Source organism: Pagrus major, chromosome 8 (assembly GCF_040436345.1).
Source record: "Pagrus major chromosome 8, Pma_NU_1.0".
Taxonomy (NCBI): Eukaryota; Metazoa; Chordata; class Actinopteri; order Spariformes; family Sparidae; genus Pagrus; species Pagrus major.
The window spans coordinates 20,708,937-20,734,570 of NC_133222.1; the positions used below are offsets into that span (position 1 = coordinate 20,708,937).

General features: G+C 41.3%; 1 protein-coding gene across 1 annotated transcript in view; it reads right to left on the minus strand.

Moving 5' to 3' along the window:
- LOC141001115 (copine-8-like) overlaps window positions 1-25,634 on the minus strand; it is a 65,106-nt gene that overhangs the window by 38,293 nt on the left and 1,179 nt on the right. The window contains exons 2-4 of the mRNA XM_073472083.1: window positions 12,415-12,455; window positions 6,141-6,187; window positions 3,870-3,973 (exon numbers count right to left, since the gene is read on the minus strand). Coding sequence (XP_073328184.1) covers window positions 3,870-3,973; window positions 6,141-6,187; window positions 12,415-12,455 — 192 coding nt within the window. The remainder of the gene's footprint in view (window positions 1-3,869; window positions 3,974-6,140; window positions 6,188-12,414; window positions 12,456-25,634) is intronic.

The window sequence follows — 25,634 nt, forward strand, 5'->3', positions numbered from 1 at the left end:
TCTTAATGACTTCAAGATTCCTTTAAATTTGAAATTGGTAAATTGGTCTAAAATCTAATTTCAACACATTCTCAATTACCTATACTCTAGAAGAAATATATACAAGGTAAATACAGCTATATATTCTTCTTTCACTCCTTTTGGGAGACTATTTCAATTCATTTTTTGAGGTCTGATCCAATTTGCAACCCTTGATTAGACAACCATCCACCTGCAGGGCTTCCACTGGCTTCAGTGTGCATCTCAAGTTTCAATTCCAAAAAAAGGAAAAAAAAAAAGAAGCAAAGATGAGCACTGAACATGGCCGGCAGTGAGATGAGGGTTAACAGGATTTCCAGGCACACAGATAGCAACGGAGGAAGCAAAATGTGTCTTGGCTTTGGGGTGTTCTGGTAAAGAGAGCGTGGGATGGTTCAGCAGCAGCTCTGCTGGCGGTTTGCGGGGAGCTCGGTGCTGTCTGGGTGTATGGATGTCCTGAAGGGATGTGAAGCGCTGAGTGGAAGTAAAGGAGGTGGAGGTAATGAGGGCTTCGGGAGCTACAGTAAAAAAGACTTCCAGACCTCAGGACAGAGGCTGAGGAGAGCAGGAGTAACCACTGGTTCTGTAATGAGAAATCTGAGCAATGTGTGAACGTGGTGTGTGTACGTGGACATTACAGCTCAACATGAGTGCAAAATAATGCCTGAAAAGTGAATGTGTGTCTCTGTGTTAAAAAGTGTGTGTGTGTGTGTGTGCCTTTTTGGAAAGGCATGCGTGTGTGTGGGCTGGGGCCAGCCATATCCTCCCTGCGAGTGTCATAGGGCCATCAGCCCACAGGATAGTAACGGGGCCTGATGCTCATCCACTCACAACGAGCCCTGCAGGGAGTCGGCCACACACACACACACACACACACACACACACACACACACACACACACACACACACACACACACACACACACACACACACACACACACACACACACACACACACACACACACACACACACACACAAACACACACCATTATCCTATATTCTCTCCTTTGCTTGTCAGCATTTAATATCTTGCATGATACTCTGGCAAAGTCTGCACTGCATTGCTCTACCACACAGGAATATGTCCACAGTTGGTAAAGCACAGTACACACACGCACACACGCACGCACGCACGGTCACACAAACTCACATATACCCAATACCACACAAATTATTCATACATGCCTCGCCAAACACACAAAAAGCTGAACAGGCATGCACAAACACCAAAATGAACATGCACACACGTCCTTAAACACAAATTTCCAAACACACATATTCATACATTCACACACCCACACACACACAGCAGAAATCCTGCTATACGCACACACACACACACACACACACACACAATTACAGTTCCCTGAAAGTGCAAACAAAATCCTGAACACACATTTGTACACACAAACGCGCAGTTTATCTGGTGAAGACTGTATATAAAACTTAAATTCAATCCACTGCTTGCACACACGCAAGTGCGCACGCACACACACACACACACACACACACACACACACACACACACACACACACACACACACACACACACACACACACACACACACACACACACACACACACACACCCAACAGCTAGCGTCTCTCCTTGACCTTCACTGTAACCTCCCACAGCTTGTAAGCAGCATGAGGCCCTGCTGACAGGCCAACAAGTAAACAAACAAAAGAGCCGTTCCATATTTCATGAGCTATCATGGGAAAATACAGTGAATATGTGTGAGGCTGGAGCACAATAGAGAAAATTTCAGATTATCATAATTACTCAGACAGCTCGACTTTTAGGGCTACATGAGGAAAAATTACTTTTTTTTTTCTCTTTAAACAGCACCGTGACTCCTTAAGCAGGTGCACCTGATGTGGACGAGAGAACGTGTATTCTATTAATAGAAGCGGTAAATACTTTCCTGTCATACACCCAGAATTCATTGTGAATTCTGTCAGTCTCACACACACTCTGCACACCTGAACCTAATGAACCAATCAGGACAATTTTCTATCTGTTTGTCAGTCGCATCACACGGGCGGCCCACTTATTTTCAAACCAATAAGCTGAATTGCTGCCAACCTAGCAACCAGAATCCACACATTTTCTGATTGCTTCTCTGACTTCATATTAAAAAGTTCTTAGCAACAACTTTACATTATTACCTCGCGCTCTGTGTTAGCTCCTGTCGCTCTACTGCCTCCCCTCCCAAATACCCAGCCTCCTCTGATTGGTCAGCTGCCACACGCCTGACCCAGCACTGTGCTAAAACCATTCTTACATGTCAAACTAACTGCTAGGCAAAAATTATGCAACTGTGTGACATGGTGATATAGTGTGATGTCATGAAGTCACAGAATAAAAGGTGGGACTACTGAGGAGGCGTTTGAGGAGCAGTGTTTTCACTGGGAGAGAGGAGCTTCTGTATGTGTGGTCTTTGATATCTTTAACATGCACAGGAACATATATAAAACACTGAAGGAAAGGAAAAAATGAAAAAGCACAATGGTCTCCTTTAATAGCTGTCAGAGGGTTGGATTATGACTTTTCCAGGTCGGATAAGTCATAAAATTAAAATACGAGGAATAGAAGCTGCTCTGTAATGTGGTGATACGCTACGGCAGTAAAACAAAGTTTACTTTGTCTCACCATTGTCATCTTTTGTCCCCCCCATTGTGGTATTATTATTGCTGTGGATCGCATCCGTTTTCCTCAGAGTCACAACTAACAACAACACAGGACAAAGTGTCAGTTTATTAAATCACTTAGTCCACAGTGAAGACAGATATGGTGCAAGGCCATTCCTTGCAAGTCTAAGGAAGAAAATGACATTCAAAAGCCTAATTAAATAGCTGCATCACAGATATTAGTTCACTGGTGGAGATTAAGGAGGTCGTTTAGAGGGTTGAAAGAGGTTAAGGACATCCAATTTTCTCAGTAGTTTCTAAAAGAGCCAAGTCATCCAATCTTCTGGATATCAATAAAAATACACATTGCAAATTACGTTTACAAATGATACTACAAAATAAAATACATGAAGGGCAAGAACATGGAGCCTCAAAATAAACCCAGTAAGTGTTCGCTGTCCGCTGCGGTCGCTGTTTTAACAGAGAAGGTTCTATTTGAGCGGTAAGTTCTGAGAAAAACTCTGCGCTGACCCCGAGATACCCACCCAGTGCTTAAGGCAGTCAATTAAAATTGTATGATCAACTGTGTCAAAAGCCGCACTTAGGTCTAAAAGGATTAAGACCGAGCAATCTCCTGCATCTGCTGTTAAAAGGAGGTCATTTGTCACTTTCACAAGGGCCTTTTTCTGCACTGCGTTGTAAAGAAAAACAATGGTGAAAACATTTTATTAAGAAAAGAAAATGTAACAATACTGTCTGAGGGTCAAGTGATCAAGATTTTGATCACTTATAATGAACTGACTTTTGCAGGATTTTAAATTGTTAGCTTGATGAACACATTTACACTCAAATGTGAGAACGACCTTGTCTTTTCAGTGGATACCGAGGTGAAAAGATCAACGCTAAAAAATGGATCATAATCATCACAAAATGCCAAGTGCATGATTCATTGTAGACACTTGGCCTTATTTTGTCTCAAAGCATTGTATGAATGTGATGTATTCAAATGGAAATGCTGGTGAAAAAGTGGCATGAAAACTTGTCTTTTATTTAAGAGGGAGAAGACTTACATCTCCCCCCGCGCTGACCATGAATATTTCAGTCTTACCTTAACTTTGCTCTACACTGAGCAGCACTCTCACCCACGCCTGCACAGCACACACAGATACATAAAAGCACACACACACAAACCAACACGCATAAGTTAATTGTTAACTCACAGGTCAAAGCGCAGATTCTGCCTCTCCTCAAAGAAATAATCCAGGACGAATTTGCGGACAAAGTCAGGGTTGAGGGTGTTGTCTATGACTTCTGTCCTGCCAAACTGGAAAGAGAAATTAGAAAAAGATGGTCAGAGAGAGAGTAGTGTGGGCATGTATTAAACACTAGCTTTGTGAATGTTGAAAAATGAACTGTTGTTGACATCAGATTTTTCTAATGGTTTAAAAACCACTTAAAATCTGAATATGTTTGACTACATTACTTAGAAATAATGTGATGAAAAGGCTCAACTCTCTTGTCATTGTTAGCACGCTAACAGACCAATATGTTACATGATACATGCTAAATGTCAAATAAAATGCTGACTGTTTAAACGTTCACCTGAAGTTGATAAGTGACACTGGTGAAAGGTGAGTCAAGTCTTTAAACTAAGTGCTGAGTCCAAGATGTCCAAGCATTGCTACTGTATAAAGAATAAATCCTTAAATAAACTTAAGTATAGCAAACTTTTCTCTCTATCTTTCATTCATCCAATGATTTTGTTTTCTAGAAAGGAACATGGCAGCTTTAAAGGGCTGATGTCATGTTCACTTGATGTCACTTTATTCACAATCTGTGTGATTGATCCTGACTAAGCATGCCAGTCCCAAATCCAAAATGGACCCATGAAAAAAAAACAAAAAGAAAGGTTGCAAGGATTTTTCAAATTTTCACCCAATGATACCTGGAGCCTGACACAAAATTTGCAACATGCAAGCTGCAATTTGCAAAGTGAAGTTTTACTGGTTCAAATAATGTTTTGGACCCAATCATTAACAAGTCAGAACATTAGGATTCCCAAATGAATCTGCAACTTTCAAGCAACAATTATTTGTCAAAATGTAAAGTTGCCACAGTCGGTGATCTGCATTTGTGTAGTGCTTACAAATCACTGAGGATAATGAGGCTTTGTTCAGACTGCAGGCAAATCAGGTTTGTATTTGCTCAGATGGATTGTCTTCACTCCTATTTGCAAGTGATCAAATTGGATTTTTGTGTCCAAACATAATTGCTCTATCTGCATGGGTTGCAGTAGTAACGTTAAAGGTATCACTAACTACATACTGTATGTTCAAGGCGCGACTTTTCAACACAGAAGTGTTTCTTTCAGTGTCTGTCCATGGACATCTTCTCCGTGATGTCCTCCATACCACTCTGCTAGCAGCAGCATGGAATCTGCTCAACCACTCTGATGCACTTTCCGTCACTCTGGATGACTTTGTTACTGTGTGTTGTGCTGCAAGTGACATGAAAGTCACTTTGAAGTCCAATTTGAGAAGTATTTCAAATGTGGCTTGGACGCAATTTATTTAAATCGCATTTAATGTGGTCTTTTGTTGTCCAGACTTGCTAAAATCAATCTGGGTACAATTTGGACAGCCCAGTCACCAGAACAAAATGTTGGCAGTTAACGTTTCTGCAAACCACTGATACTTTCATGTTTGTACGTGTCATACTTATCAAGTGTCATATTACGTTCACATTAAATGTTTATGACCTGACTTTCATTTCAGGGGTTTGTTTCAACATTCGTAAGTGTGAAACCACCGAATATTTTTCAGGAGACCACGACGGGACAATTTCCTGCCGTGTTTGTGTCGATCGACACAGGTCTTTTTTTTTTACCCAAACCAAGTGTTTTTTTGCCTGAACTTAATCAGACCATAAGAACAGCGTAGTAAAGTTGCAACATGAAGACATGTCAAGTTTCAACATATCCGTGGTTTGCAGAAAAGTACATTGCCAACGTTAATTCTGCCGATTGGGCTGCTTTTAGATATGCCAAAATTGGATTTGGGCTGGCAGTCCGAACAAGGCCTGCTCTATTTTTGTCACACAGACATTTTAACAAGACTGCCCCAGGAATGATACAGCAATGTCATTAAACATTTCTACATCTGAGAATGAATGCCTGCACGAGATGATTATTGCTCAGCACAAAACACGTAAACACAACACGAAGAGTGAGTGTTAAATGTGATAAACCCAAACCATCACGTTGATCAAACAAGCTAAATGTAGCATTGACAAGGACAAAAACACTGCATTATTTTTCATGGTCTTATCATTTAACAGATACCGTAAGCTGACTCACAGGCCTGCCTCCCAAAAACTCACTGTATTCCATCAATTTGACATGCTGAAATGCTGCATTGCTGCCATTTAAACTCCCTGGAAACATTCACTGTTTATAAATGATCCCCCCACCACCACCACACCCCTGTACTCACCTCTCTCCATTCCCTGTTGGCTATTCCTTGGATGTACAGCACACAAACTGTTGAGTAAGAAACAGAAGAGGGGACAGAAACAAGACAGGGTTAGATTGATTGAAGAGTATTTAACAGTGAATAAACAACGCTGAGAAGTCAGCTGAGAGCGTGTTCTTTCCCCCGGACCCCAACATGAGAGGAAAACTCCCTAATTAAATGTCACTAGAACTTTGCCTTGCAGCATGATGATATTTCCGAGAGGGGGAGATGAGGGAGGGAGGCAGGGGGAGGATAGGGAGGGGATTAGTGAGTGTTTGCGTGGGTGGAGGAAAGTCCTCCTGATTGACATTCCAGCGTCTCCGTCTGAGGGAGTCTTGGAGTGTTTTTTAATGACAGCCCACTAGTTAAAACACAGCGAGGCAATCAGCTGGCACTAAAATGACATTTCATTTGCATTCTAGCAGCCTTTACTGTATTCACACATATCTGTCACATGGCAGCGACTCACAACTCTGAAAACCCCTGGGACCAGACACTTGGAAATGTGTTTTAACTGGTAAAATGTTTATATAATGAAAAAGTGTGGATTTCTTGGAAATGCCAATGTAAGACACAAACTGCTTGTTACCATGGTTGACCTATGGTTAACTCCTTTAAAATTACAAATTAAAAACAAATGCCAGCCATTTGGGATCTTCTTGTTTAAAAATATATCATTATGTTTTGTGCAGCTCGTCGTGACCCATATTCACGGTTCTTGTTTGGCGGTGACCTCTCAGGGCTGTAGTTATTGTTAAGTTGCAAAGTAGGAAGTGAGGAGATGTAGTATAATGGGCAAAATGTCCGCGTAGGGAGGTGTTCGGGATGGGTTGCTGCTGTTCGTGTCCAGTGTGAACCCTGAAGTCAAAGGTGAGTTATTTTAACTTCCTAATGTAGTGAGGTTACATCACGCACATAACGTGACATATTTTAACCCAAACCAGTGTTTTCCTAAACCTAACCAAACTGCAAGTGTACGGCGAAGGTCCACTTCGCCTATAGCCGGTATGTTAACAGTGATGATGTTTTGGAAGGTGATATGCATCCTTGGCAATCGACCTATTCAGTCATTCTAGTATGAGGTTGTGTTGGTTTTGTTGTGTGTTGTGTATATAAATGCCCGTTTGGATTACGACAGTGCAAGCTTTAGCTTAGTTAAAACATAAGTAAGTATTTATCAGCCTAAGAGGAGATTCACACATCTTTGTAAATAAAGCATAAAAAATAATCAAAAACTGCACAGTGGCACTGCAAAATAGTTCAATAAAGAGATCATGTATGGCTTAATATCTACAACCATAACTGTTACGTAGCTGACTAAACCAACTGACAAAACTAACATTAGCCTGCTCATACACAGTGTAGCTATTAGGTACATTTACACTGAAGAGTTGAAGAAGTGATGGAGTATGTTTAAGATGTATCTGCACTAACACTCAAAATACTGTAAACTACATTGACATACACAACATCGAATTACCCTAGACAATGATGACTAAATGACCAAACAAAGTCAGTTAGGTTAACTTATGTTTCCCCATAATTATAAAGGAATACTAGTATTAAAGTATGCAGTTATAGTTAAAACAACACAGACATTTTAAAGCAAACCTAGTAATGAAGACAGCATTCTGCACTTCATGTATTAAATAACTGTTGCACTGTTTTTCCCTCTTTAAAAACACCGTTATCATCACTGACACACCTCGAACGGCTCTGTTTTGTACGGTCGCTGTTTGCTGCTGTTATCCGAGCGCCTTCCTTTGGGGATAATCTTTAAAACACACTCATGAGGAAGGCAGAGCAACCTGTTTCCAACCCATTCCACCTGAGCAACAATGATCACTAACTCTAAAAGGCCACAGCATCAACCTCTGTCTGTCCTTGTCCTATCTTGTCGCACGAAAGCACTAAAAAAGAAGACGAAAAAAACAAAAACAGACATGAGCCTGTGAGCTTGTGATGAGTGCTAAGTAACCACTAAGATGGTCTGCCTGGCTGGTTGGCAATCCATGGGGACTCACGGCATGGTTTGTGAGCTGGTTCAGTAGCTCAGTGGTTACAGATGTTAGTTAGTGACTTTTATAGTGAATTTGCTAAATCTGGTACAAAGCTTTAACAGAGATTAATGCTTTTTGTAAATGGTCTCTGACAAAAATGTGAATTTAATGTTTTAAAGAAACAATTTTGTTCCTAAAATCCAGTCTTGCCTGTACTTTTACTAAATGATTGACGGTGTGTAAGAATTCTTCTCCTCATTCAAAGTGGTCGTGAGGAGGAAGGGGGGAAAAAATGCAAGAAAAGTTGCCTGAAAGTCTCACAGCGATGAAAAGATGACTGGAAGTTACCTGCGTCTGGTCAAGAAATAGTCTGAAAGATGAAGCTGAGCGTTATATTTTATCTTGACAAGATATAAAATGTTGTGGTGCTAATAGGCAGATTTTGTCACCACGTACGGAGCAAAACAAGCTATTCTTATATCATAAATTACCTTATACTATACTGTATTGTGAATGATTTTGGATTCTTGAACTGAATAAAATCATTATATATAAGTGAAAAAAAAGGCCTAGTGAAAATCAAAAAACTGTTTGGTGAACGATCATGCTCTGTAATGGGTTATGACTGCTTCCACTGAAAAGCCACTAAGGTAATTAAACTTAAGTAAACCAACTACCATGTATAATTTATGGTTACATTAACTTTACAAAAAAAAAACATGTTCATAACTAACAGAGGTTTACATGTGACTTGTTCAGACCTGCTTTTTGTGTAAACAATTACAAAAGATGAACTTTGACAAGCTTTACGGATGAAGAAAGAAATTAACATTTTTATCTACCGGACAGAGACTCGCTGAAGCCAAAAGGTGAACCCATTTAAATGTAGCATAACAACTCTTAAATGGAGGTCCTGTCAGCAGAGACACCCATAGGGGGAAAAAAAAACACTCTAGGAGCTAAAAAAGAGAAGAACTTGAGTTGATCTTGTGACATCTGATTATGAAGGCATCACCTTCCACTGAGGTGACATGCATTATCATTAATTACAGAATTAATTAATTGTAAATTTATTCCTGAGTTAATGTATGAGCTACCACCGGCTGATCAAATGACATGACTGACTTAATCAGGGGTTCATTAACAGTTGTGACTGAGTGGAAATCATCACCAGGCCGATGTGATTATTTTGTTTTTTCCCCCCAAACTGGCATTTCCTGTTCAGCTCACGTGGAGCCCAGAAACACTAAATTATTACTAACATTTTATAGCAAACTGATGTTTTTTACGACTGAAAATGTCACTGTTTTTGAGCACAAACACAGAGAACAGACACCCTAATTATCCTGCGTCTGGTGTGGTGGCAGAAGTGCTCAAACTCGCCGTGTTTTGGCAGACTGTCAGTCTGGATGTTGTATATGTTTCATTGTGGATGGTGTGCAGCGAGCCGGGGCTCAGCTGGTTGAATATACAGTCATCCTTTAATCTTGCAATGAGGCATGGGATGACACATGGTCTCTGCGTTAGTGTGTGTGTGGGGGGGAGCGATACATCAATCACACGCCTGTAAATAGCGATGCATCCTCGCCATCCATACGGGCGCACTTTCAACTCATCATATTCATCAGGCTGATAATGAGGGACCAAGCTAAAAAAAATAACATACAGTAGCTAGCCATCTCTGTTTTGAATGTAGGCCATACCAGAGGTGCATACAGTACTTTGATAATGTTCCTGTCTGCTAAATGCCCTTTTCCAATCTGCTGAACCATAGTGATCAAAGCAAACCCATATTCCTGCAGCACAGCAACAACAGCTAAAACACACACAAACATGCACCAAACAGAAACACTGGATTGTTGTCCAGCTTTATAAGCTAATATGAATATGGTGCGTGAGCCTGCCTGAGGCCCTGGATGTGTGCACTTTTGTGTGTGCGCGTCTGTGTGTGTGTGTGTGTGGCTCTGCTGAGGCGGTCTAATGCTGTGTGACTGGGGCCAGTGCTGTCAGCAGAGCAGAGACATGGACGCAGCACAAGTGCCTCCTTGCATAAACGTTGGGGTGGGCAGGGATGCTCATCCTCCTCTCCCACCGTCTGACACTTAAAGGTCCAATCTGCGATTCTGGGAGCTCATCAATTATGTGTTCACACACACACTGCCCGATGCTAAAAACACCACTGGGTTCGCTGCGCAGCATCCAGGTGGCAAAGTGCTGAATATTCAGGGAGTGAAACAAGGTGATGCAGGAAAAATGTGTGCGAACCAAACCCAGGATGAACAGAAGGTAAAAAAAAAAAAAAAAAAGATACATATATTTCAACTTTATCCTTTCATCATAATCATGACTATTTCCTCCCATCATGTTTATTTTTAGAGGGCTTTTAAAAGACAGGACTGTCACAGTCTGTTAGAGAAAACAAAGCACGCACGACAGATGAAAACAGCAAGGAACTACTTTACAATCCTCAAGCTTGTGTGTGCACGTGTGCCTGTGTACGTGGGTATGAGAAGACCTGCTCTCAGTGTTTAGTCAGGCTGGCTTTTATTTTCAACAGTCCTGCTGATAAGATAACCGAGTGTTGGTAACAATAACCGAACAATACGTTTTTCAATAATATATACAGCTGTCTCTCTATAATGTTATTTTTAAGCTTTATATTTTCTACATTTTGTCCAAACACAAGCATTATTATTTGGAATTACTGATCAAAGAATAGCCTAACTTAGGGATGCATGATAATATGAGCACATCATCAGTGTCTGTCAATAAAGGCTTTGAAATCAATCATTGGCATCAGAAGCCTGAAAGGAACATTTCTGCAAATAAGTCGTTTTTTCAGTTTGCCTTCTTTAAAATTTTGAGAAGCACTGCATCTGCCATCATGATAAGAGTAGGCGTAGTAGTATGTTAATTCCACTACAGGAGAGACTCGGCCCAATCCCATTTCAAATTTGTATCCCTTCCACCCATTTTCGAGTGAACCCCTGCACCACAGAGCAGAGTTACAAGGGGTAGTGGTCCCTATGAAATGGTACGACCCTTCAAGACCATCACATGTCACCAGCAGTTGTTGATAGCGAGAGATAAGTTAAAAAAGAGTGCTGCTTCATTACCTGGCCACTATCAGTATTTTATAGGCTAACATTAGCATCCTGTGCTCTGTGATATGAGAGGAGCAGTACAGAGTACAGCAACTTTGCTGCTGGACTCAGGGTTAAATTTCAGGCGTCATGTACCATCAAAAAAGTGGAGGCAACACTGACATGAACATGCAAAGCAGAGGGGTAGGCCTAAGCGGTAGGGCCGAGGGGTGTTTTGGGATTGACCCTGTATGTTCTCAGTGTTAATCAGGTGGAAATTTTTCATTTTGCATTTATCAGTATCGCAATCTGGAATCTGGCGAAATGAGTTGGGAAATATCGGTATATCGGATATCTGCAAAGAAGCATCGCTAGAATGATCCCAGAGTCAGAACAGGTGATCACACAGTCATAGACTCTTGCTGTGATTTGGCCAAAAGACAATCATAGTGTTCACTGCTTGTGTGACATTTATATTGTAGGTGGTCATCAGCTTTCGATCTGCTGTGCAACAGACACACTTCAGTCTGTATCAAAAAAGAAAAGATTCAAGGTTTGATCCTCAGCCTTAGTGCTTGAAAAGTTCGCTTAGCACAAACCTCTCCTCGAAAATGAGAACTCAGTTTGCATCTTTACGAGGAGAAAAACATCTTCATTCCAACTCTGCGTTTCTCTATCAGGGCAATTTGCTGTCGGTTAGCAGACTGGGCCTTTAAAAACCACTGGACCAGTTGCCAAATTGAACCCCTGCTGTCAAGGGAGTGAGGAGTGTGTATGTGTGAATGTGTGTGTGTGTGAGCGTGTGCGTGTCCTTTAATCTGTAGGAGGGAAGTGGCTGGTTTGTGTGTGAGGATGATCTGGTTCCCCTCACTCACGTTGGGAGCGGAGCACAGTGACGAATACGACCCCTGACATATGCAAATGTCTACTGATTCACACAGGCGAGGCAGAGCGTGAGTGTGTGTGTGAGAGTCTGTGTGTGTGTGTGTCCATGTGTAGTGTAAGCTGGCCTGTGTTAGTACAGTTAAAATCTGCCTGCATGTGGTGGATGTTTGTCTGCGGATATTTAATGTGCACGTGTCTGCGTGTGTTTGTTTGGCCTGCTGGGAGCTGGCGTGTGTGTTCATTGTGTGCGTGTGTGTGTGTGTGTCAGATGGGAGGGGAGCTTACTTGGATCCGACTTGGAAAACGTGTCTCTATCCAGCAGGTTTCTGAAAAACAAGAAAACAAAGAGACACATTGTCATGAAAACAGATTGCACAGCTCTCTCTCCTCAACAAAGAAAGTTTAACCAGAAACTTATCACATCACTACACCTCGCCTAATTAGGTCCCTCACTGACCTCGACAAGTTGTTTAACCGTAATCCTCTTCTGACTTCATTAACAAAAGCTGTGTCGTCCAGTCACTGAGGCAGCAACATTAAACAGACTATAAAGTTGTGCTTAGAGTGAAGCCCATTTATATTTCAAAAATACAGAAAAACGGCAGACGAGAGGACCTATTTTTCACTTTTTTTGCACTCCCTGGGTGCCAGCAACAACAGCGGAGGCTGCCATCAAATTTACATGACACTCCAGTCTTTGCTCTTTGCAGGGCGAAGGGATAAATGCGCTGATGAGTCCCATCACAGAGCAGATGCTCGGCACCGCTGAGGTGCTCCACGGTTAAACAGCTCTGAAGGAATTAAAGATGCACACAAAGACGACAAGACACAGCTGCCTGAGACCCGAGAAGAAAGAGACGCAGAGCAGCTCAGGCTCAGAGAAGGGGGACCCGGCCTGTTGCGTCACTGGTGGGGCTTTGTAGTTTTTAACCGTGTGTCATTTGCTTACAGTGTCCAGGTCTCAGGAGGAGGCGGCCAGGGGGACAGGGACGAGCCTGACAACACCCAAAGGGGCTGAAGTGAACCCTTCGCTCACTCATGCAGCTTGTACTCCTGCCAAATCTTACATTAAAACTCCATAAAGCTTTCATGGAGCTAACCCAGAAAAACTAGATAATATGAGTGCACTGGCCGTCGGCAGGGACACATTACCCCCAAAATCTACTGTTGTGGAGCAGCTGAAAGTGTTTTACACCACATAAAAAGGTAATACAGGCATAGATGTTATAACCATAATCTACTGAAAGACACTTTAAATCAGAAGACTGACACAGTATAGGGAATAAGATTCTTTGCTTCAATCTTACTCATCTTAAAATTGACATTTCAAACATTCAGAATGTCAAATCTACTATAAAGTAGCTTGTCAGTAAAACAGTGCTTCACCAGTTTAAGGAATATTAAAGGAATACATTCAGGGGACTTTTTACGTTAGAGACAATTCAATGACTCAATTAATTTTCCTTCCCATTACCGACACCATACCAGTGTGTTTAAAAAATGTTCATTATCATTCTTTAACAGCCGAATACTACAAATCCTGTATGGATGTTGTGTAATGGTTGTGCTTGAAGTCACATGCATTTATGGATATTGGCTACTTGTGGGGAAAAAAAGATCTGTTAAGTTGCACACACATTTGAAGTTGTTCCTGTTGTTTTTATGGGGCAGACATGTCTCTTTTGGTTAAAGGTAGGTAGATAATTTATCAGCCCGCGATTGGGAAAGCTATATTATCAGCTAATTACTGGTATCTGTAAAATTATAACAGTAGAAAAGAGCCCAGAATACAATGCCCAATATATTTCATTGACAAGCGCACCATCCACACACTGCAATTACTGTAGTCGGCAGTAAGCACCCTAAAGTTAGTTTGCAAGCCACTGATGTTGCTCTCATTTACCATTTTTTTCTGGGGAACATACGAGTGTTTGGATCACACTGTTTCCGCTGTCACATTTGAATCCATGGCTGACATAAACTTAAGTTGACCTTAGCCATCATGCTCCACGCCATAAGAGCTACAACAAACTTTTATAGCCACTTTCCAAACCTACAGAGTGTGATTTAGATTCTTATAGGGAGATTTTGTGAAGAGCCTCACTTTAAGCTGCAGTAATCGCAGCAGCGTGACTTTCTCCATATTGTGCTCTGCTGACAGAGAGAGGGAGAGAGGTAGGGGAGGAGGGGGGAGAGAGGCTCCTGCTATCATGCTAGCTGCGGGGCGAGCGTTCTGTCGCCCGTCCTGTCCTGTATGACAAGCAGCGAGTGTCTTGAAGCTGTTGATGGCTAGTGATGTATCTAGATCAGGCACTTGTGTTGTGCTGATCCCAGTGTGGCCCAGATGGTAAAACACCACGCTCTGCTGCCTCGCTGTCGGGGCACGCCCACCGGCCTTTCCCGGGATTTGGGACCTTGAATAAATGATAATAAGCGGTGGAATCCAGCCTAGTCATATCGAGGTTGTGTTTATGACTGCCGAAAAGTCTGAGGGATTGTGTTGGAGTGAGAAGTGGCTGACTTCACCTGCCAAATGGCATAAATGTCCAGTAAAAAGCAATACTGTACTCCCAGAGGAGTGTGAATGGAGGCAGGGAACAAGACCCAGTAGAAAAGAAGAAGAACAGGGCATAACTGTACGTGTGTGAGTGCTGGCAAAGCTGCACACACTAACATGGATATGGTAACCTCCCTCTGATTCATGCGCACCCTAGGGCTTCCACCTGGCCCTGATAGAGACGGGCGACTCTTTAAAAAGGCCTTTCCACCGCGGGCAGCCCGGGAAACGTCTGGGCGGCCCGAGCAGAGTGCCTCGTCTTTCATCAAACATTTATGAGAGCGGTCCCTCCTCGACACCAGAATTACATTTGAAATCCCACCAGTTACATCACAGCAACCTAAACATGGCAGCTGGAGCTTTAAATACCTGCACGTGAGGAAGGAGGGGGTCTTCCATCTGTGGCAGCGATTGAGATGAAACAAGATGTGCTCTTGAAAAAGGGGGAACATTGATTTGGTCCACAACCAGCCACACAAAAAGGATCAAATGGGATTTCCTTACAGCAGAAGTGTGAGTGTGTGCTCGTTTTTCAATTGTGTATTACGAATAGGCCTGTCACGATAACAAGTTTTGCTGGACGATAAATTGTCCTAGAAATTATTGCGATAAACGATAATATTGTCGCTTTGAGACCATTTTTCAACTAATATAATGATAATGGCAAAATAATGCAAGTACACCCTTTCAAAGATCAATAAAGCTTTATTTCTAAAGAATATTTAATATTGGAATGTGAAGAAGACATTTTAAATATCCAAAATAAATAAAGATGGAGGTTGTGGCCAAAGCAATTGAGCCATGGCCAGCCAAGATTCCTTATTGCAGCAACAATGTTAGCACCATTGTCTGTAGTGATGTGGAGGCGTGACGGTACACGTCATGATGATGACGTATGTTTTTTTCAAGGTGTTTCCCCGTTAATCTAAACATGTACCAGCTGTCTGTTTATAATTATATGGATGCTGTTATAATGTGTTGTGATTGAGATCCTGACCCACCAAACATCCTGGAAAGTGACAAAGTTACGTTTTTCTATAATTTACATAATTACATAATCGCCATCAGTAAACTGGACGCTGTCTGACTATTTCACTCGCGGGGTTCATGAAGTTCACTGAGTCTTGGTCGGGAGGGCTGACCGTCACCATGACAACAGTAACTGACCATCGCAGTGATTTTTTTCACCACGACAAACACTTGGTGAGTTAAAGTTTTTTGCCGGGGACAGACGCTGTTTTTCGGCCAGAAATGTGACGAAGAGTCGGTCGGACCGGCAGGCTGACAGACACTTATCCACGAATAACTGCGGTATTTTTTTCCTCATATAAGTTGCCAAAGACACGACCAGTTACTACGTTACTGTTGTTTGGTCCTGTAACGTTGCTTTGTGGGACATTTATCTTTATTTTGTTGAGTGAAGGATCTGTACAGTTATCAGACACCAACACCATCAGATCGACACACCCTCGCTCTGCGCCGCCAGCTCAGTTCGCCAATACTGCGCCTCTGATACCTCCGGAGGCGCAGCGAAATTTCACCCCTCGCCACATCTGAAACTTTCACACAAAGGCGGATGCGGAGAATTGGCGCAGGAACCCCGCATGCAAACGGCAGTGTGAATGGGGATGGTGACTGACACGAGGAAAACAAACAAGCATGCAAATGGAAATTATCGAGGCCGGCAAAATTATCGAGCTCATTTTAATTTATCGTACGATTAATTGATTTATTGATTATTGTGACAGGCCTAATTACGAATATGCACGCATACAATTTCCCTTGCTCACACCCACTCACCCTCACCTCTAATTGGCAAACAGGTTACATCATCCACGGGGGTTTTCCATATCGTATTAAAAGGGGCGGCAGTAGCTCAGTCTGTGGGGACTGCAGGGTTCAAATCCAGCACAGACCAGGCAGAACAGTCAGGACTGGTTGCTACTTCAAGATGCCTCATTATTTTCTCTTCTTTGTTTATCTCTTGTGATCAGCTTAGTTTATTTAAGAAGGGACAGCGCACATTAATAAAACACAGCGTAATGACTAAAAATGCCAGATTTAGCCAACAGGCTATTTTTCATCTGTACTCCCCCGGCCAAGGTCTTCAAAAGGCTTCCTAAAATACAACAAAGCAATGAATATCTTCTGATCTCAGATATCTTTTTGTTTTTATATTGTTCACTTTTATACCTTGTGTTTCAAACTGCCTTCAGAGTACAAGGCACAGGAAGAATTTCATTGTACAGGGATGTTTGTTTTTAACTGTGCAAAAGCTTCAACTTGTCTGGACTTTATCGAGGCACCGAACCCCTAACAGCTCAGGGCGTCCCATCACTCCAGCATCTCGCCACAACAATTGCCTGTCTACTATTTTTAAATATTACAGGTATTTGAGAATAAAATCATTCTTCTTTGTTCTCAAGCAGCTCTGTACTTCTTTAATACAGCCTTAAAATGCAGGGGGAGAAGCATGTTTTAACTTCATGATAACAAGATGCCAAAATGCCAAAAAATGTTGAACATGTGAGCAACTTGATGGCAGACGATCCTGTTAATAAATAAATAAATAACTTTATTCATTTATTTAGTTATTAACAGGATCGTGGCATCTTATATAAGTAGTTCAAAGAATTCCACTTGCCATCTTTCTGGGCTTTCAACCACATCTCAAAGTCTTCATTCAGCCACAACATTGGCATACTTTAGTAACCTGACTTCCAGATTTTTATATCATGCCGAATTCAAGACCAGCTGAAGCCAAAAAGCCAATTTCTAGAGTAAAGCAAATAAACTTCCTATAATGCAAAGTACATGTAGTTTTTCATGAATAATCTAAAACGTCAAAATAAAAAATATTGCCTTTAAAGCTGTACTGATCAATATTTTTGTATTAACAATGACTTTAATGACTATAAATATATATAACGTGAAATTGGGTGAATTATCACCTGAATCTGCTATTCCCCTCCACTCTACCAGGTGTTTTAGCATCTCCCAGCTCATTGCTTTCGTTTTACAGCCAGCAACTGTAATGTTTTGTTTCACTCTTCTCGCTCTCCATGCATAGTTCCCGGCAGCAGCAGGCAGCTGTTTTCAGTGATAAAGCTCTGACAAAACAACTGGACAATACAATTCAATACCAGTGAATGATTAATGCTTAACAGCAATTATTTTAATCACTACATCTGATCATATTCCTGTAGAAGAATGAGCATATATCAAACCCTAACCCTGAAACAACCATCAAAATTTTCCACAACAATTTTCAGCCACGGAGCTTCCTCCAGCTAATCGAACACATGCTATGAGATGGATGTGAGAGCCAACATTCTTGCTCCAGTGGGGTAGGAAACATTAACCCCAGCAGTGTTTGTGCCAGCCTCCAGACTCCACGGGAGCATGAGTAGCAACAAAACCTTCTCAGCAAGAAAAACCTCCTCGCCTTATAGCGTTGGCGGTCACTTCCATTGCGTAACCTCCCTTAAGTCCAATAGCTAGACATTTAGCCGATGCACAGGTTTCCTCACTGCGTGCAGTAACAGTGTGTGCTAAACCAGCTAATAAAGAGGTCCCCTCGGTGAAGGCGGTGAAGTAATGAACAGCAAAAGCTCATCCTGCTGGGAGGGTAACACCAGATCAATAAGGTCAATTCAGTCTGAAGAATACTCTGAGGTGTTCCTGTCAATCCACCTTTGAAGCACCTGAGACACTCTTAACTCTCAAAGATTTTCTCAGGTTCTCTGTGTGTCTGTATGCGTGGTAGTGATGTGCATCCGATAATGAACTAAACAAAGCCTACTCCCCAGCCACCACCTCTTCTCCCAACTGATAGGAAACCCTGAGGTAGACCCAGAACACCCTGGAGGGATTATTTATCCAACATCTGGCCTGGGAGCGCCTTGGGATGCCCCAGGGGGAGCTGGAAAACATTGCTGCAGCGATAGACAGCTGGACCACCTTTCTTAGCCTGCTGCCAACGCAACCTGGCCCCGAATAAGCAGAAGAAAATGGATGGATGGGCTGAATCCTACTTCACTGAGAGAAAGACACACCATCAGCAGTCCATGTAAATATGAGAACAGAATAACTCTGTAAAAGAATGACTGTTTGGAACAACATTCCTCCGTAGCACAGGAGGAAAAAACATGTTATCACTGCTTCATCCATATCAATGGGCATCAGCAAAGATCACGTTTTGACTCAAAAATACCTGATTTTGTTGCCACAAACACAGGAGATGTCCCGAGATGTCGCTAAAAATATATATCTTTGTCGGCACAAACACGACTGGAAATTGTTCCGAGGTCTCCTTAAAAATATCCAGAGGTTTCACACAAATAAATGTTGAAAAGCAGTTTTTGAACAGTCGTCACTGGCTTCACAGCCTTCCACCACCATCCCCTCCATCTCCTTATATGAAAGTCAGCTGATTAACATTTAATGTGAACATGATAAGACACGGATTGTAGAAATGTCAATTTGGTACACAAAACACGTAGAAATGTGCACGCATCAGTGGTTTGCAGAAACATTAATTGTCATTCTGGCGACTGGGCTGGCCACTGGAATTAATTCTGTGGCTTGATCAATTAGATCGTTTCTCATTCTAGAAAAATAAAGCAACTGTAAATGCATATTTTCAAACTGCATGTCTCATACAGATTACATAGTTACATAGTGTATATTAACTGTAAAAGCTTTCAAATTACATCAATCTAAATGCTGTATGTGATGCTGATGTATGTGATGCTGATGTATGTGATGCTGATGTATGTGACGCTCAGAGGGTCTAAGATTCCTGGGTTATTTTAAGCTCAAAGCACACTAACCACATTAAAATCATATTGTGCTCAGAATAAAGGCATCAAACACTACTAATCAACAGAATGTCTTCAGATCCGTCCACAGCAATCACAGAGATGGAGGAAAGTGGCTATGCAAAAGATGAAAGCGGAGGAACAGAGGGGGCAGGAGGTGAGGTGGTTAGTAATGTGATGGAGCCCTGTTGGCTCTCTTGAGTAACCAGGTGAAGCTACGTGGCGGGCTGGGGCCTTAATTAGGCCAAATTAGTCCTTCAAAAAACTCATTAATGCAGCGGCTCAGCATGACCCCGACTCGGCCTCCTGCGGTTTGGACCCGCCACATGAGACCGACTCGATCTGTTGGCTTTACGCTCTTTGCTCTGCTCCACTGAAATGGTGGAGGGTTTGTCAAACTGATTGATACAGTTCAGGTAGCAAAGCTGCAAAGTGAAGCAACACTATGAAGGAGAAGTGGAGGAGAGACAGGGGATCTGTTTGGTCTGATATTTAACTTTAACTTTAAGTTGTACTTCAGCTTTATTTAAATAAATCTGGTGAACAATAAATCAACAGAAAAAGTGATAAATTACATAAACAAACTGTACCTGGAGGAATTGTTGCATGTAATTACAACACAGAGCCACACTACTCTGAATCTACCCTCCCTCATGACAACAGGGCATGACTCTTTAATCATTGTAGTCCAGAATATGGGGTCAAATAACAATGTACGCAGTTGTACCTGTATATTACACTGTTGTCTGTTACATTAATATTCCAGCTTGAAGTCACAATGTGTGGCTAATTCTACATTGTAAGATAGTTTTAATCATGCCCTGTGATTAGCTGACAAGCAGTCTTATAATGGACCTTATCTCTTGATTCAGCAATCGCAAGATCACTTCTCCATATTCAAGACCTTCAAACTGCCACCTATCTACACCTACCACTCAGACAGGACATGAATCATTTTTCTTCTGTATAAGACAGTTTTTAATCTATTAGTTTTTTTTTGTTGACAGTGTTGTTAAGAGGCCTAAATCAGCAGCCCAAAGTACAATAACTAACACGCAGGAATTAAAATTTTTCTGGCTTTATGCGCCACTGAGCCGCTTTAAAGGAATGAACGGGGCTCTGCCTCTGATGCTGTGTCCAGATTTCCCTTGTTAGATCCATGGCACCAACACGGCTTATGGTCAGCTACTGTTTGGAGTTTTCTAAATCATGTATTAAAGGGAAGGGAGATTATAACTGCTAACAGACACACATCAGTCAAGCACCACACAGTAAAATCAAAACATAAACTGTAAAAATCTGGATTAAAAATGAACCAGTGTGCTACTGCTGTTGTTGATGCACACATCTGGCTGGTTGGGTTTTTTTTTTGTGTAACAGGGTATCACTTGTCTTCTGAAAACTGGGTCAGTAGTTGATTTTTTAATAACCGTGTCACTATTAATCGATCATGTTGTCATTGAGTTGTTGGTCAAAAACACACACACGCTCACAGGTGGCAATTCTGAACGTGAAGAGTTAATACTGAAAATAAAGAGAAATTCTTAATGGTTTTGTTTGCGAAAAAAAATTGACATTTCAGGTGGAAACTGGTGCAGTGTGTGTTGTTTTTAAAAAAATAAATAAATAAAAATAATTGAAGTGATTTCTCAAGAAAAATTGCTGAACACATGCTTGTTTTGGCGTCTCCGTTGAATAAATTAAATATTTTTTGTATTTTGGACTGTTGGTCTGACAAAACAAAACGCTTTCTGGGCTCTGTAAACCTTTGTGAAGTTGTGACTGGCATTTTTGACATTGAATGAAAAAAAAAGGAGCAATACATTAATCGCCAACAAAAAAAAAAAATCATTAGTTGCAGCACTGCTTCAGGCTTTTTTTTAGCATTCAAACAGAGAAGGTAATTTGTTTTCTTCAAATGTGTCTCATAGACCTGCTTGATATCACAGTGACGTTGGCTCTTTGTGTACAGTTCTGAAACATAACAAACGTGAACGCAGGATTCCTTCTCTGCTCCCAACAAGTCTCTCTGTCACTTTCTTCACCTTCCTCGCGGAAAGTGCAACATCGGCTGTGACACATCGACCGGCCTCTCAGCAGGTCAGCGTCCGACTTCAATACAGCCACATCACAACACGTCAATTCTTCGACGGCTTACACTTCCTACCTTTTGTGTCCAAAGGTCACGGCTATCTCTCCGCTGTGGACCACTCAGATCAGATGACTGACACACCAACGTCTTGGTGCACAAAACATTCTCTGAGGACCGACGGGCTGCAGGGCTCGTTTGATCCTGCAGCTCTAAAGACAAGCCTGGCTATCTGTTTACTATCCACGCACAAAACTCAACTCCATCTGTGTGTGAATGTGTGTCATCAAGGCCTTGTGATCAGGAGCGATAGGCGCTCATCAGTCAAACGTCTGTGTGCTGCTGCAGCAGACTGAGGGATTCACTCCTCAGCGATGCACAATATTGGACTTGAGTTAATCAATCTGTCACTTCTTCTGCTTGACTACACGCATGATGAGTGCGGGGAGGGTTCGGATATATTGAGTGAAGGAGGGCTTTCACTGTAGAATGGGATCTATCTAGACTGAATGCTTCAGCAGCTTTGCCGACATTCAGAGACACCAAAGTGGGAAAATCACACCACCCACGAGCTCAGGGCTGGTAAATTTAGTGTCAGTGAGGCTGCCGAGGGTGTCGACTCTGCTCTCAGCTCTAAATAGTTGTCTTCTGCTTAAAAATAATCATATTAAATGATACAGCAATGGATGTGTCTATCAAAAGGTAAAAACTGGCCACTTCATCCTATAGAAAAAAAATGTAACAGCGCTGGTATTCAGAACAACTGAAACTTGAATTTTGAGCAGATAAGAGCCACAACAAATAGTAGATTAAGTGATAAGTTCATCAGCAGAAAATTAATCAGCAACTTTTTTGATAATCAATCAATAATTGAAGTCTTGAAGCAAAATTGTCAAACATTTCAAAGTTCCACTTTACAGAACGTGAGAATTTGCTGCTTTTCCGAATCATAGTAAATTCAATGAAATTGAGTTTGGGCAGGTTAGTCGGACAAAATACGATTTGGGGATGTAACCTTTGGCTGTGAGATATCGTGATGGGCCTTTTACAGATGTTTTAAAGACAAAATTAATCAATTAATCTATTAATCAAGAAAATATAAACAGGAGGTCAAGCGATAATTGATTAGGATACAAATCCTTCAAACTGTGACTTAACAACAGGCTTAAAACAGTGATGTTAATGTGTACTGACACATGCAGGAGTACACTTCTACATCACTGCTGGGGTAGAGCAAAAACAAGATTTTACACTTTTAGAGTGCTGATTTAATGTTGCACTTCCATAAAGTTGGGGGACACGCAAAAAAAAAGCTCAAAATTGATGCAGCAGAGACCGAGATGTCCTGTCTTTTAGTCCTTAGTTCTGGGTCAGGTTCCAAAAATTCAGAATCTGTTTCCCATAATGCAAATCAATCTTATCTTTCGTAAGACCCTCAATGTCTGGTGAACACGCATTCCTTTCAAACTCCCCAGTTTGTCATGAAGGCTTTCTATAAAAATGAAGCCCTTATGCAACTGCTTTCCCAGGCAGAGCCGAACTTCTCATGACTAATAAACTGACTATTGAGGTATAAAGTAAATGGAGTTCACATTTAAGATGCTCTTTAAAGACTCGCTGAACCAGATGAGGATGAATGCGGAAGATTGCAAAGGGTTGTCCAACTGACCAAAACATTATGCTTATGGTCTAGTTAGGTCTAGGCACAAAAACCACTTGGTTATGGTTAAGAAAATGTAATGTTTTGGCCTAAAATACCTGTTCTGTTGCCACAAATATGGCTGGATATGTTCCAAGGTTTTGGTGAAATCAACCTGGATTTGTCTCCACAAACACAGCTGCAGATGTCCTGACAACCTGTCGAAAATATACATTTCTTGTCGCCACAAACACGGCTGGAAATTGTCCCGACGTCTCCTAAAATAATATCCAGTGGCTTCACACTTTCAAATGTTGAAACAGCCTTCTTGCAACTCCAACCACCATCCCCTCCACCTCCAGATATGAAAGTCTGGTCATAAACATGTATTGCGAACGTGATATGCGACGTCAATACGGTAATCAGCCGATGACACATACAAATGTGAATCTATCAGTGGTTTATAGAAACTGCGTATCCTGGCGATTGGCTGCACATCCACAACTTTGCATTACGACATCTTGCTTATTCCTCTCTTGACATATAATATGCATTAAGTATGTGCCTAAGAGCTGTTACATGCACATCTCCTCAAGACACAGAGAAAAAATATATAACTTCATGGTCGTATGACTCAAAACTCCTCTACAATCATTAAAGAAAGGTTACTGCTGTTCGTCACTATCCATCCATTCATTCAACTACATGCTCCTATTCATGGGCTGAAGCTATGTTTTGCATCATGTATAAAAAAAAGCATTTTGTGGGAAAGCACACATGAGTCATAACATAAGAGCTTTTCTTGCATGATGCCATCAATTCAAAAGAAGAATTATTTTGTCCAGATGGCAGCTTCCTCATACTGGAAGAAGCATCTTCACAGGGTCAAATGTCAAAATCATTAAGGTCATTAACAGGCTGAATTCTTCTACCGAGCCATTTTCAGGCTTTTATCTTGATATTACTGATGTAAAACAGCAGCTCCAGCAGCAGCTGGCTGAACCTAAACCAAAACGTACTGCTTCCAGCTGTTCACATGCAGCAACTTTTCTCTGTTTTATATCTTTGGCAATGTAAAAACGTCACCTTGAGAGAAAAAGAATGATCAATAATGACAGCAATCATTAGTACATATTTTATGAATGTATACACACAAGAATCTTGGGTTGTATTGATATGATGACCGAACAGGGAGAAGCAAAACAGAACAATTCACTGTAAAGCAGCATTCACCAGAAAGAAACATCTCACGAGAGAGAGAGACTGGTCAGGTCACTGACTGGTTTGATGTATGGAGGCAATATATACATTGTTTTCCTATCCATTTATTTGTCAATTATTTCCTTAAAATATTTGGTCTTTTAAACACTGTTATAAATTCAAATAGTGAAAATTGCGGTCACTATTTCACAAGTGCAAGTTGATTATTCAAATTGATTCTTCTGTCCAAAACAATAGGTGAAGTCTATCTGCTGATTAAGATAATGAGATACAGTCGATTCAGTTCCAGCACAGCTATGACTCGGACCTTGTGGTGAACAGAGGTTTACTATAATAGAAAGTCAAGTCAAAAAAGGGACATTGCCAAAACTAAATCTGGCACTTTTGCCTGAAAACGACACTGACGATAAATCAACTATCAGAAAGTGTTGCAGTTTAATGTTCTCAAGGTCTAATCAAATGAAAATGATGAGAATCATATGCTATGTCTTTCAGTCACCAGATTTCAACCCAGCTGAACACTAGAGGTGAGGACAATTTCTCTTCGCTGAGCGTGACTTCTGCCTCACGACAATTATTAATCACGTCAGCCACTTTCACCTGAAGCTAACGTCTATAGCCATAAACAACAACTGGAACAGCAAACCCAGCTAATCAGCCAAGATCTGAGGAGGCGCTGTCAACTTTGGCATCCAACTCTGAGAGAGGTGTGTGCAGCAGAGTCAATAAATGCCTTATCTCAAAGCTGCCATGTGAAAACAATATCATTGTAGATTACAATAAACATGTAAGGCACTGCGGATGGATAAATGTTTTGTTTTTGTAATTTTATATATTGAAAAGATGTAGCTTTAATTTTGTAGACTGCTGTAGTCTGATTATTGGAGGGAATTTAAATGATGAAAAAGTAGCCACGTGCAGTATTAGAGATCAGTGAGGATGCCGTACGCTGAGATGCATCGCGACAGCTGAATCACAATTGAATCGAATCGCGACGCCAGTGAAGATTCACACCTCTGTTGAACACCTGTAAGATTTAGGAGCAGTGTCTTCAACAGAGCTCTCTGCCACCATCATCAAAACACACAATATTATCAGCAACAATTTTGCTCATTTATATTCAATATTATTATAACATTATTCAGCAGCTGAACTGATTATGAAAACAACTGTTAGATG